This window comes from Microtus ochrogaster, chromosome 18 (genome assembly GCF_000317375.1).
Source record: "Microtus ochrogaster isolate Prairie Vole_2 chromosome 18, MicOch1.0, whole genome shotgun sequence".
Classification (NCBI taxonomy): domain Eukaryota; kingdom Metazoa; phylum Chordata; class Mammalia; order Rodentia; family Cricetidae; genus Microtus; species Microtus ochrogaster.
The window spans coordinates 22,436,519-22,451,161 of record NC_022020.1 but is presented as its reverse complement, the minus strand read 5'-3'; the positions used below and the strand labels follow the sequence as shown (position 1 = coordinate 22,451,161).

At 43.0% G+C, this 14,643-nt stretch overlaps 1 protein-coding gene across 2 annotated transcripts in view; it reads left to right on the top strand.

Moving 5' to 3' along the window:
• Epb41l4a (erythrocyte membrane protein band 4.1 like 4A) overlaps positions 1 to 14,643 on the top strand; it is a 194,541-nt gene that overhangs the window by 65,456 nt on the left and 114,442 nt on the right. For both annotated transcript variants that reach the window (XM_026783583.1, XM_013349628.2), the window contains one exon: positions 14,500 to 14,604. In XM_026783583.1, coding sequence (XP_026639384.1) covers positions 14,500 to 14,604 — 105 coding nt within the window. The remainder of the gene's footprint in view (positions 1 to 14,499; positions 14,605 to 14,643) is intronic.

Below are 14,643 nucleotides of genomic sequence, written 5' to 3'. Positions count from 1 at the left end.
CAGGAGCCACTCAGGCTGGGGAAGCGGGGCAGTGTGCAGGAGCCACTCAGGCTGGGTCATGGCGCGAGCACTGGTCTGTGGTACAGTCAGGGCTCTTTGTCTCTGCAGAGGTTTGGTGGAATGTGGAACTTCCGTGGCGTAGATTTGGAAGCACCGGAGTAAAGGAAGTGGGAATGGAAGCAGAGGAGCCTGGGGAGTTCAGGACAGCAAGTGGTCATTGGAACCATGAGTTGTCACACATTGCAGCCCTTCTAGAAGTTCTGAAGTAAGAGGCAATAAATGAGGGTCATGCTGGACCAAGAGCCTGTCTGCAGAGGATGGCAGAGTGAGAAAGTTGTGGATTTTAAACTGTTGTTCTAATAGTCGTCTTCCCTTTTATGACTTTTCAGAAATTTGAGATGAAAACAAGCGCTCTGGCCCACAGTCCTCTGCAGGGTTTATTACTTTTCCATGAGGCTGGGAGGCTCTGTTTGAAGGGACTTCAGTAAGCAATTGTGGGTTAGGATTGCATGTGAAGTCCTCTGATAATCCTGTGATAACATTTTTGGGGTATAGGGTTGGGTATACCTTCCATTTGGCTTGTGGAGTAGAGACTGACCAAACAGCCAGGAGGTGACAGTGTTGGCAGAGAGATGAACTGATTTCAAATCTCTTCATTCTGCCGTGTTCTTCAGGCCACAGCAGAGGAGACCCTTGATGTGTAGGCCAGTCATCTCATCTGACAGGTGGGCTGGAGCATCTGCAGCAGTTCAGGATCTTCTGTGGTGTTGTTTTAATGCTTTTCTTTTGTGTTTCTGTTTTCTTATGAATCGGAAGATCAAACCCAGGGCCTTGAGCATGCTTGAACACTCTATCACTGATTTTTCTCCTATTGTGTTTTCTTTTTTTTAAATTTATTTATTTATTAAAGATTCCTATTGCGTTTTCAAAGCCTTTTTTTCCTGGGTGAAAATACACTCTTAAGTCTTCCTTTGATTGTGGTGTAGTAGAGCCAGGGTAGAAAGGTCTCCAGATGAGTAACTTGACAGGGGTTAGAGGTTTAAATAGCTGCAGGGCCAGCAAGATGGCATGTGTCAGGTAAAGGCACTTTCTGCACAAGCCTGGTGTATTAGTTACTTTTTGTTGTGATAAAATTACCATGACCAAAAGTGACTTATGGAAGGATGTTTTGGCTGTGGTTCCAGTGGGAGAGGTCTTAGTGATGAAGAAGGCATAGCAGAAGGAGGCTGGAGCAGGAAGCTGGCCGACCACGTCACCTCACAATGCAGGAAACTGAGAGTGAAGAAGCTGGCCGACCACGTCACCTCACAATGCAGGAAACTGAGAGTGAAAGGAAGCTGGCCGACCACATCACCTCACGATGCAGGAAACTGAGAGTGAAGACTGGGACAAGGCTATAAACTCTCAAAGTTTCCTCCAGGAAGGCTCTGCTCCTGAAGCTTCTCTACTCTCCCCTAACAACAGCATGGTCTGGGGACCAAGCGTCAAGTACAAGAGCCTGTGGGGAATATTCCTCATGTAAGCCACCATACCCTGTAATCTGAGTTGATCTTAGAGCCCACACGAAGGTAGAAAGAAGCAACTCCACAGAGTTGGTTTAGACATCTACACTCTCTGACCCCCACATACCTTCTCCGCCTTCCCCCACAACACTCACACACATGGTGATGATAAATAGATTAAAAAGTGGCTAAAGAGTGGACATGGTGAGCTTTGTGTAATTTAGGAGAGCGTGTTTTGTCAATTTTATCGATATCAGCTCAGTGCTATTTATAAGAAAGCGGTAAAGCGATTGCAGGGTTTTTGTCCTCAGAGGGCATCCCTCTGCTTTTCTTTCACTCCTCCCAACAAATGAGCGTTAGATGATGGAATGCTATGGAGGATGCACCTTTGTATTTCAGTCACCATGTTACTGCAAGATGGGAAGAAATGGAGGTTGGGAACAAGGCTTTTTGGAATTGTTTCCTTGTGGGCTTTTTTTCTTCCAGTACCTTTCTGACTGCCAAGTGCCCTTTGGCCTTCCTCCTGGGAGCTAGGAGTGCTCCAGTCTTGTCAGTCACAGTTCTTCTGGTCAGGTTGTCTTTCCTGTGACCCAGACCTTTTGAACTGTCTGTTACCCTAATAATATAAGACCAGATTTGTGGCTGTGAGTCTCCTAGGTGTCTGTCTTGCTTCTAAGCAATACTGCAAAGACCCTGGAGGTTCTAGTACTTGAGGTTCTCGAGAGCCCTTTCCCTTAGCTTCTCAGTCAGTGTCACTGTGGGTGCCACCTCAGGTGTCTTCACTGAATGAGTGAATGGAGTGTCGAGGTGTCTCAGATCACTGAAAGAGGCAGAGTGGGGTACTCCCCAATTTCACTGCTGAATGAAGCGGTTCTTCTGCTTATGGGGGATGTGTGGTGTTGAGGGATATTATGTAGATGGAAGTCAGCATCTTGTACGTGGATAGATGGCCTGTCTTAAGACATTAGTGAAAATAAATATTGAGAAAGCAACATGCATTGCCTATGCACAGGGACTCTGGGCACAACCTTTCTTCCAACCTCTGGGGTCCTTCCTTCTCTGTAAGTTCACCTCCCCCACCTAGGTTGTGTAAGGAGATGCTCCAGGGGGGAAGCAGACGCTAAGAAAGCACGCTGGTCCCTTGTTTCCTGCTGCTGCAGTGTTAGAGCGTTGACCTTTGGTAGAAAAGACAGTTACTGAAATGGCTTTAGTGAAATGGTTTCTCCCATCACTCTGGGGAAATAAATGTTAACAGGGAGGTTACTGTGTGCCGTATATCTGGAGTTTCAGTAGGAGTGTGTCTCATGTTGTGGGGTAAAATACACAGGACCTGTGTTGGGGGTTCACAGCTTTCTTCTTTTCCCATTCAACCTTTCTCCTCACTGAGCCCTTAAGAAAGGACAAAAGGACTAGGGGCCAGACAGAGACTGGAAGAAGGAAGGCCCTTCTGAGAGCAAGTTGCAGGCTGGCCAGAGTGAGGGAAGCCTGGGACTTTTGGGGAGCCAATTAAGAAATAATAAAAGATGCCATTTAACTTCATCTTGAAATAACCCCAGTCCTGCAGACGAGCTGAGGAATATGCAAAGCACGCCGTACACCTTCACAATGGGTGTGATGGTTACCATGTCACTACATAAGTGTTACCATGATTCTTGCTAAAACATCGATGGGTTGAAAACATGAAAACATCAGCTCTGCATGTTTTATGGTGTGCTATCCACAAATAAGGGCCCCTAACGCACGGTTATGGCACAACTATTGGTTGGGAAACTATATACAACAGTACCCAGTCCACAGACCTCAGTTGTGCTTGTCTTGTCCTTTGGACCAGAATAGAACAGTCCAGGGTTGTCTGTCACATATCTACATGTTTCCCAGGCCTCTTCAATTCCAGGACTTGGTTGGTCCCTTCCTAGCTGTACTCCTTAGAGGCTTCTAGGTGTGTTACATTGTACTGTACTTGGGTTTGGGTGTAACTGGTGCTTGTTACATTCTTTTTTTTTTTTAATGGTTTCTTCTCTACCTAATGTGGTTTTTACTTGTAGAGCATTAAGGGGAGGTCAAAGAGTTGCTGATGTTTTGTGCGAGGGCTAGCTGCCCTTCGTGAGATGTCCGTTAGGCAGAGAATGCTAGGGTTGTACAGGAGCCTAGTGAGCTATGGTTGTTTAGTTGTAGAGCAAACCTCCAAACCTGTGGGTGACCATAGACATTCTATCCCTTCTCATGGTTGGGAAGTCGGGACACTCAGCAAGGCCTACCACTGACCACCATCCTTGATGGGGCTCTTCTGTTTGGGAGCCTCAGATGTCTTCATCCATATTTCCAGTGCCTGTGAAAGAGCCCCACTTCTGTGTTTTCCTAACCTAATAGCAAGGTAGGACTTCTGTGGAGGCTTAGGGCTCTGCAGCAGCAGTGAGCAGCAGCCAGCTGCAACAGCTGCCGCATCATTTGCAGAGGAATCATGGGTAGGGATAGTCACAGGCTAGCCCAGGGGAAGGGGAAGATGGTAAGAGTCCAACTCATGATAGCAAGAGCTAAAAAAGTTTATTGCAGTAAACTATAGCTTGAAAGAATTATGAATAGAAGATGAATGGATTTTAAAATTGTTTTCTTAAACCTTCTATATAAAAATAGAATATGATTCTTGTGCCTTCTCTTGGGCTCTTTGACTTCTGTTGGTTTGTTCTGTCAAACTTAGATATGATAGTTTGGGTTTTATTATTTTATTTTATTATTTCTTAGAAAGCTGTTCTTTTCTAATGAGAGACAGAAAGGGAATAGATCCTGATGAGGGGAGGTGGGGAGGAACTAGAAGGAGCAGAGTACGGAGGACACACAATAATAAGGGTATATTATGTGAGAAGATAATCTATTTTAAATAAAAGGAAAAAGATAAAAACAATAGAATGTTTTGTTAGTGCATTGAAAGATTATAAAATGTCTTTAAAATTCAAACTAGAGTTCATTCACATAACTGTATATAATTTGCTGTTTTACTTTTTGTAAATCTCATGCTATAGGCTAGTCTAGAATTTATTGTGTAACCCAACATAGCCTCAAACTCATGGTAGTCCACTGGCATCAGGCTTCTAGGTGCTGGGATTACAAGAGTGAGCCACCCTGCCTGACCTCAAATATCTATTTTTTCTTTTCTTTTCCTTTCCCTTTTTTTTTTTTGGTTTTTCAAAACAGAGTTTCTCTATGTAACAGTCCTTAAAGACCTGGAACTAGCTCTTGTAGACCAGGTTGGCATTGAACTCACAGAGATCCACCTACCTCTGTCCCCCAGTGCTGGGATTAAAGGCGTGTGCCACCACCACCTGGCTTCAACTATCCATTTTAAGAGAGTGTATTTATAAAATATAGACCATTGGCTTATTGCATGTTTTCTTGCTTTGTAAGCCTTGTGGGAAATAATCATCTTGATGCTTTAGACAGTTAAAGCAAGGTTATTGATGCATTTTCAAAGATTTCATTGTAAATAGGAACCATTAAAAAAATACATAAGTAAAGACTGAGCGTATTATAGCTCGTATCTGTGATCTCAGCACTCAGGGAGGCAGAAGGATCCCATGTCACAGAGAGACCCTGTCTCGAATAAACGAAGACCAGCTTAAAAGGCCGTGTTATGACACTGTCTTTGTTGTCGCTGTTTCCAGCCTGTAAAGAGTGCAGTGGGCACATAAAGTCTTGGAAACATTCTGTACCTCTTAGTGTTCAAAAGCTTTTTAATTTAAAGGCTAATTTCTAAATCCTCTTTGGGATACCATAAAATCAGGTTTGTAGTAGAGTTATCAGAATTAAAGCACTGAATACCATGTCACCCTCCCTTCATGTTGCTCTTATGGAGTTCAACTGTATTGTCATAACAAGGACATTAACAGATGCAATTTTAGTAGTTAAACTACAACTACTTACGGATTTCAGCAGCACCTCCTTCTTAAAGCCTTTCTCATTCTGAAACCCAATCTAGGACACTATAACCAATTTAGAAAGATCCTGGACTTCATGAACTTGACACATTTTTGAGGATGGCCCTTGTGAATGGAAGTTCACCTTGGGATTCAGACACTGATGATTATTTAACGCAAAGCCAATGAAACTGGAGTGTGTCTTCTTAAATTGGTCTTGGAAATGGCCTCCTTGTGAAGTTAGGATTTCTAGTGTTGGAGCGTGGTGCCGCCTGTCAGCGAGTCCCTAAGCAGCCTCGTGCATGGCTCCTCTCTGTTTCTCTGGGCTTCACCTCACTAGTGACGTGCGTTGTACAGGCTCCTGTGGTGACACGATCATTCAGACGTTGGGGGAGGACAACACTCGCTTTAGTGACTGTCACGCTGCATTGACACTGTTCTTAGACTGGTAGCTAGTTGTCCTGTATGTGGCCTGTGGGCAGCTCACCCTTGGGTCCAGTTTCCTCATGTGTAAAACAAAGAAGGGCTGGTCCACAGAAATAAAAGAATAAAGAGCATTTCCTATTAAAAATAAATATATAATATATATATATGTTTTATTTATATATAGACATATCACCAAGAATATAATTTTGTCTTTAGAATAACAGGGGAGATTCCCAAGCTGCTTAGTTTTGGAGTTTTTACGCTATTTAAAATGACTGAGAAATTTTGCTTATATAGATTATCACCATGTATATATACTATTGTTGTAAATTAAAACTGAGAAATTAAACTAGTTCAAGAGGGAGCAATGGAACATACATGTGTATGTATGTATATTGTGTGTGTGTGTGTATGTGTGTGTGTGTGTGATTGGGAAGATGGGAGGGCCATTTTGAGGAAGAAGAAGAGGACTAGAGGGGGAGAGGTTGCGGGAGGGCATTGGGGGGAGTGTGTACAGACAAAACACAATGGTTTTATGTATGAAAATGTCACAATAAAAACCATTTCACAGCCGGGCAGTGGTGGCACATGCCTTTAATCCCAATACTCGGGAGGCAGAGGTAGGCGAATCTCTGTGAGTTCGAGGCCAGCCTGGTCTACAAGAGCTAGTTCCAGGACAGGCTCCAAAGCTACAAAGAAACCCTGTCTCAAAAAAAAAAATTTCACATATAATAGCCAAAAACTTAATAGTAAAAAAACCACAACTCCTTAAGTCATAAGGCAACAGGACATGTTGGCATATGCCTGTCATCCCTGCACTTGAAAGTAAACAGGTCATGTTGATGTACGCCTTTCATTCCGGCATTTGGAAACAGAGGCAGAAGACTCAGGAGTTCAGGGTCATCCTCTACTGTTTAGCAAGGTCATGGCTAGCCTATGCTGCATGAGACTCTGTTTCAAAACAGCAATACAATTATAAATATGATTATAAAACTTTCATATCAACAAAATTATTTTCACAAACAATTTCATAGTTCTTTTTGCACAGTGAAGTAATGTTCTCTTTGTACTTTTACAGATTTTTTTTACCATGTGACTTAATAGCAGATACCTGGAGTCTCTTACTGTCTGATGTTCTTTGTGGTGCCGTCAGGAACCATATCAATGCTTCTAAAAGGAGTGTGAAGTGATAACTATCAAACTAATGATGATATCATAAGGGCCGTTCTGCTGTTTGTCTGAGATAAGATCTCACTCTGGAGCTCAGTTGGTCCTGAACTTGCAACACTTGGCCTCTGCCTCCCGAGTGCTGGGTTACAGGTGTGACCACACAGGAGTGCTGTTGATTTCAGGGCCCACAGAAGGTTCCTAATGCCCCCCACGCCTTGAAAATAACTGCTGTCATGGAATGAGTTGTGGCTTTAAGCCAAATACGTTTAGGTAGAAATCCTGTCCCATGCCTTTCTATGTGGCAGTAACTATGCTACTTGTAAAACAGGAATAAAATGCCCGTTTCACATAGCTCTCGTAAAGCTGAAAGTATCTGAAAGAATTTAACATACTTTCTTAAAAATAGACGGCTAGAATAATTTACTCTTTTTTGTTTTATTGTAATTTGAAGTATGAGAGAAAGAATGAGCTAGGTGGGGAAAACATTGTAAAGAACAGAACCTGGCTGGGAGGCAAACAAGTCTGCTGTCTACAAAAATGCCAACTGCTGCTTCCTCCATCCACACAGTATAGGTCCACGCCACGCCTCCTGTCGAGAGAAGGAATCTATTTTTGCTCTTTTCCCTCTGGGCTGACCTTATGGTTTGTTTAATCAACAGAGCGCAGCAAGACTAATACTGTCCAGCTTTGGTCTATGTTCTCTGAACCCTGACTTACCTTAGAATGAAGTCTCTTGCTGTAGACTTACCAGGTGGGGGAGGGGATGAGCCAGCCCTACCCACTCCAGGTGACTTGTCAACACGTGAGTGAGGTCACACTGGAGGCTTCAACACAGATGAACAAACACCAGCTGTCCTGAGCCCTGGCCAAATTTAAGACATGAGCAAGTGGTTGCTGTTGGATGCTGCTAAGTGTGGAGATTGGTACATACCAGTAAGTAGTTGGAGCCTTAAAGGTTGAGAAAAGTTCATTCCAAGTTTATCAGGATACACAAATTGTATATGGAAAATACAGCAACTTGAAAAACAAATCATTTTCCCCACAATAAAGGGTTTTCTTAGTAAATGAAAGTTAAAAGCCATCGAGGGCTGCTTTGCCTTGCTTGCTTTCCTGACAAGAGATTCCTGAGAAGTGGTCCCTCCAGGTCCCAACTTACTGTACTCTACTGGACCTGTGCTAAAATATTTAATATGATTTGTGTTTTCCATGGAAATCCTTCCCTTCAAAATAGTAAATAAGGCAGAGTAGGTTCTCACAGGCCCAGTGGTGGGGACCTTTGCAAGGCTCATTTTCCCTTGGCTCAGGAGCAGGCTGTCCTGAGTGCAGATATCATTCTGTGTGGCTGGCCCAAACCTGCCTTTCTGGTTTGTAATGTCACATTAATCTGCGAAGGTGTTATTACTCATTTGAAGGATCCTTTGTTCTGGTTCAAAGGCCCACTGGTGATATTTCCAAACCACTTGTCCTCCTTGGGAGCTGTTCTCTAAGATAATATCCAAGTCTCTACTAGAAACTGTTGTTTCTGCAAAGTTGCTGGTATGGGAACGACCTGTGTCTGTTGGCAGAGTTATAAGACACAGTTCACAGTCCAGCACTGCCACTGGGAGTTTCTTCGCTAAAAGCAGACGAGTGTCCTGTAACACTTACGGCTTTTCCCTGTTTGCTTAACTGTCTTAGGACTAGTCTTCTTTGGTTTTTTAAAATGATAGGATGATTGTCAGAGGTGTTTTATTGCATGGAAAACATTATACATCTCTATGTATTATATATAACTTAATTTCAGGACTGTGTTTCTTAGAATCTTAGGAATTTCAAGCATAAGATACTGATTTCTTATTGTACCTTTAGAATAGATCAAGTCTCTTGGAATTATATATCACTGAAACAAAGGGAAATTTTTAATAAAAGTGAAGTGAGTTGATTTTGCTTCTCTGAGGTAGTAGGGTGGCGGGTGAATCCACACATTTCCTCTTCATTGCCTAAGTCTGACTGGCCAGGGAAAATGGAGGCCTCATAGGATATGAGAGGAAAAGTCTCATGTTTTTATTATAGTTCTGTTTTGCAATTGTGCATCTGCTCTTAGTATTCATTCAGTGAACTTTTAAGGCATTTCGGGATTATAAGCTATTAGATTATTCACAAAGGAAGTGGAATATAGTAGCCAGCACTACCTGCTTCCAAACCATCTGAACGTTAATGCTTCTCAGCTTTTTGGATAAAGGTCAGGTGTAGAACATCTCCACTTTAGTAGGAAAGAGAAGTAATAAAGTTATTACTTTAAGTATTAAGTTAAGAGAACTTAATAAAGATCAAGTAAATTTAGAGACAGGCAAAATCAAGAAACTTTGTAAGTCCTATGGATAGAGAGTCATCAAAGCTGAGACCTCCAAAGACAAATGACAGACGCATCCTCCAGAGAAGGAGGGGAGCATGGCCACCATCCAGAACACAAGGGCCCCCCAAGGTGTGAAGAACACCTTTTCTGACAGTGGAATTCTTACTCAGCACTGCTGTGAGAGTCTTGCTGGTGGGGGCCAATTATTAGAGGCAGAATTTTGTTTATCTAGTTAGAAACTCCTTAGGCATGTTGCTAAGTGCCGAGGTTGTAATTACATCTTCAGTGGCTTCTGGATCTCTCTTAGAATTAGACAGGAAAGTGCAGCGATGCTAACTGCAGTCACACCCAGGCCTTTTCCTCTGCTAAAAAGAAGAGAAGAATCAAGCTTTTCTTCAGTTTCAAATGAAGGTAGCCGACTGGTTTAGGGCCGAGGGGCTTGTCTTGAGGGCTGGAGGAACTGGGCCTCTGCAGTGGAGTCTCCTGGCCTGTGATATGTCTGACTGCTGCAAGAAAGGGCTAAAGAAGAAATCAGATTAAGACATCCTGAAGAAACTTTAAATGCGAATGAAGTGCCAGTTCACAGCTACTGCCCTGTTCCCGTCCTGTCCCCATTTACTGCCGCCTCCCTCTCTCTCTCTCTCTCTCTCTCTCTCTCTCTCTCTCTCTCTCTCTCTCTTTCTCTCTCTCTACCGGCTCCCTGCACGGTTTCTTCGCATCCCCTGCAGCAGATGCCAAATGCACAGCAGTGTAGCCTCACTGGACAGACAAGGTGATGCCTCACCTCTACTGCTGGACCTGTGGTTTTTTAAAAATATTTTACACGTGTAATGCATGAGAACCGGGTCTCTCCTTGTCTTCCTTCAGAGGTTTCGTTAAGATTTTTTTGTCACCCCTTATCTTTAATGTCTTGATAACAGACACGGGCTTCCCTCACTACAGCTCTTTGTACCCCACATCTGCCTCTCTTCTGGTCCCTACTACTAGTTTCCTTTTCCCCATCTCCCAGGGAGTGATAATTTGGGACCAGGGTGTAAGCTCAGTTGGTAGGGTGCTTGTTTTTTAGGTTTGAGCCACAGTACCACACGAAGCATCCAGGGTGTGGTAGCACAGGCCTATAATCCTAGCAGTGCATGGGATGGGGGGCTTTTGTGGGGGACCAAGATTTAAAGTCATTTTCAGCTAACATATCAACTTAAAGGGTAGCCTGGGCTATGCAAGGCTGAGGGAGCCAGACATGGGGGAGCAGGCAGGAGGAGGATCCTCGGCAGGCTTGCTGTCATGGAGCTGTACCTCAGAATCCTTACTGGAGGATGGTTTCTTAGGACACACAAGAAAGGAGAATGGAACCCCAGATTCTGGCGCTGACTGGGCTTTGCACTCAGGGCTCAGGGCATGTGTAGACACACCCCTGCTGCTTACAGTTCTACAGAGGGAATCGGGAGTGGTCCTGTTCCTGCTTAGGTCAGGACGACATTCATTGCCTAACACGGGATGCTCTCCTTGTGGCTTCTCTGTGGAGGGTTTTCCGTCTCTGAAGGAAGAAAAATAATCCTTCATATCTTCAGAAGCAGGTTCTGTGGGAACACAAAGCTGTCAGAAGGTTTGGCAGACTGTGTTCTGGCTCTTCGGGAATGATGGTTTTTAAAGACGAATGACTTCCTCATATGTAAGAAAGTCTCATAACTTCTGCATTGAGGTGACTCCCTGGATCTCTTCCTTTTTTGGGGGGCAGGGTCTCCTTTTGTGTCCTAGGCTGCCCTCAGACTCATGGCAATCTGCCTCTGTAAGCCTCCCGAGGGCCGTGACTGCAGGCTCGAGCCACCACATCAAGCTTCGAGGCGGTTGTCTAAGTCTGCTTTTGCGTAGGCTCTTCATGACTAAGCACGTTAGGCCGTTTCATGCCCTATAAGTAGATTATGCATATGAAAGAGTGCCAAGCATTCCTAGTGGATGTGGGAATATTAAAGTAGTGTTCATAGAGAAAGCTTGACTTACATGTTTTTTAAAAAGTCTCCAGTATTTCCTGCATAATTCTTTCCATTTTTGTTCATGAATTGCTTCTTGTTGGCTTGTTTGGGGATAGGATGTCAGGAGCTCCATTTATGCATTCTGTTCTCTATGTCTGTATAGAAGAAAAGACCCAAAGGAGAGATATGGATGGGAGATTAGCCTCATATTCTAGCTTGCTGCAAGCGTTTTGAAGTAACAGGAAAGCTGTTTAGACATATTCCATAGCCCTTGGGGTGGTAAGAGAATACGATTTTTCACTTGGCCAGAGTTTATTTCTTTGTAATTCCTGAAAAACACCAGGAAGCAATAGAAGGTTAGAATTATTGCCTGAGTCATGGGCTGAAGCAGTGATGGATCAAGTAGTAGTTCAGGCTTCGTTGCCATGGATGTATGAGGCCAGGTAAAGCCTGGGTTCCCATCAGGTTGATGTCTGTGGAGCCTATGACATATTTGGTAACTTTTCAATTTTTTTTCATAGTGACATGGACCAGAATTAGCTTTAAAAATCCCATGGGAATGCTTAAGATTGCTAGAATAAGTCGTGTTTGTGATGACATTTTTTTATACTCTCATTTGGATTTTACTTGGAACACTATCTTGGCGTTAGGCCAAGCATCCCTGCTTCCATAGGGCAAGGGAAGGCAGGTGCTGCACTGGGATGGAATAATGGAAAACCTGCCTTAGGAGTCAGTAACCATCCCGTCTTGTTGCAGCTGGGTCCACGACTAGATGCCTCCACTGTTGGACATCACCAGTGGTGATTTGTCTCATGGTCCCTGTCCCATCTAACACACAGTGACAGGGTGACATCATGTTGAGAGGTTCTGGAGGGGATGACAAGATAGCTTTTCTTGGGAAGAGAATTCTATAATTTTGTCACAAAATATAGGTAAAATTTTGTAAGATTATATGTATAAATATGTCCTAGTTCATGTTACTATTGCTATGATGAACACCATGACCCAAAACGAGTTGGGAAGGATGGGTTTATTTGTCTTATTCTTCCATCATATGTAGTCCATCCCTGAAGGAAGTCAGGACAGGTGCTCAAACAGGGCAGGAACCTAGAAGCAAGAAGGGTGTTGCTTACTGGTGCAGCCTTTTTTCTTATTTTTTTTCCATTTGATATTTTTTGCTTCTTTGTCAAAAATCAGGTGTTCGAAGATGTGTGGATTGATATGCCTTTTTCCCCCCTTAAATAGAACTCAGGACTATGAGAAATGGGCCCTCCCCCATAAGTCACTATTTAAGAAACCATGTTATAGGCTTGCCTACAGTCTGTTCTAATGGAGGCATTTTCTAAAAGAAATCGTGCATTTTGAGTAAACAATGGCACAGTTTTTTTTCCCCATTTGGAAGCAAAGTTAGGCCTTGTTCCAAGCACAAAGAATAATTTCCAGATGGAGTGAAGAGTTAATACACTAGATAAAATTGTACATGTATTATGGTATCAGAGGGTCAGCTGGTAAACCGAGTTATGGACGCCCCAGCCCCTGTGCTAGGGAATGCAGTGGACAGGAAAGCCCATGAGTGAGGATGACTTGTTTTTAGTAGAGTCAAGGAAATATAAATAAAACAGTTCCCCTTTGCCATATACGTCCCATCTCCAACACAAGTTTTGGCAAGGATGTGGGAACATGCATTTTCACCGAGTGAATTATAGTTTTAAGTATGATATTCTTCCATTGAGTGATTGCATTTCCAGATGTTTATCGCAGAGAAATACATAGGGACACGAGCACCAAGAGGCATTTACTGGAAGTGCCATTGTTATTCTGTCAGAAGCTTCTCAGCAGTGTGTGAGTCCACCATAGAAGGGCTTTGGGCTTTAAGAAAACAGGTTAGTGGACCTTGAAGCATGGAGGGGGCAATTTAGTGTAATTTAGAGATTTGGGGGTTTGTAAGAAGGACTATCTTTTCCAAGTGTGTAATTTTATTACTTCATATCGTCATCTATTTTCTAAAAGCCCTGTGGTATACAAGGATTACCTGATACAATTACGCAGCTCGTGGCAATTGTCTAAGAGAAGCTGCAATTGAACAAAAGCCCTAGGAAACAATGACTGGAACGGGGGTTTTGTTCAGTGCTCATGATGAGGCCAGAGAAGAGGAAGGTCAGACTGATGGTGCACACGTGCTGTCCGGATAGATCAGTGTCAAGACCAGTGTGGCATGCTGCTTGCTGCCTATATGTTGCTTGTATTTGCAAATAATTATGTCTAAGATATTAAGAAGCCTGAACCCAGGGCCTTATTTATACTATGCATGAGTTTTTTTTTTGGGGGGGGGAGAAGACAGAGTAGCATATGTGTGTGTGTATGTGTGTGTGTGTGTGTGTGTGCACTTAAAATGCAACCCCAACAAATTTCTTTTTATCTATATTCATGTGTAAGAGACCAAGTAAAATATCCTCACAAGGCTTTGCAACACATATCTAGCAGCTTTAATCTATGGATTTAGGCTTAAAAAAATAAAATCTTGGACTATTGTTTTAATTTTATAGGTTTTCTGTTCTATATACTTGTAAGCTTATGTACTGGTGCTTATGGAAATCATCTTTTAAATGAAAGAATTATGGGAATTGTAGCCATCATGATGCTTAACGAATTTATTAAATGTTATTTACATAGAGGGTTATCTTTATTTAAGGAAGCATTTTGGAACTGGAGAGCTGGTGAACTGGGTCCTCCAGAGGACACAGGTTCAATTCCCAGAACTCAGGGAGTGGCTTACAGCTCTCTATAGTTCCAGTTAGAGGAGATATGATGCCCCTTCTTTACCTCTGTGGGCAATGGGCACATACAGGAAGCATGGGCAAGCATGCGGAAAACCCACTATACATAGAAAATTGAAAAACAAAGAAACATTTTATCCTGGAGAGAATTTGTAATCCCACAAGGGAAGGGGCTTATATTAACTTGATACTCCTAAAGTTTAAGGTGATTTTTCTAAGACTATTTCTTTAATATGCTGTAATTTATAGCTCAGCTATCTCTGTAGCTGAGGCTAAACCTGGAGAGAATAGTGTGGTCTCGTGCTAAGCTCCTGTGAGGGCTGCTCCTAAAAGATGAGAATTTGATTTTGTCCCGTGGAGGAAGACACGACACCTTGTTAAAAGAACAATCTGTGGCTTGTTTTGCAGAAGTCTACAAAAGGTTCCGTTGTCCTTGACCATGTTTTCCGGCACATAAACCTCGTGGAGATAGATTATTTTGGGCTGCGATACTGTGACAGAAGCCATCAGACAGTGAGTACAATGACTTCATGTTACAATTGGCTGTGCGCG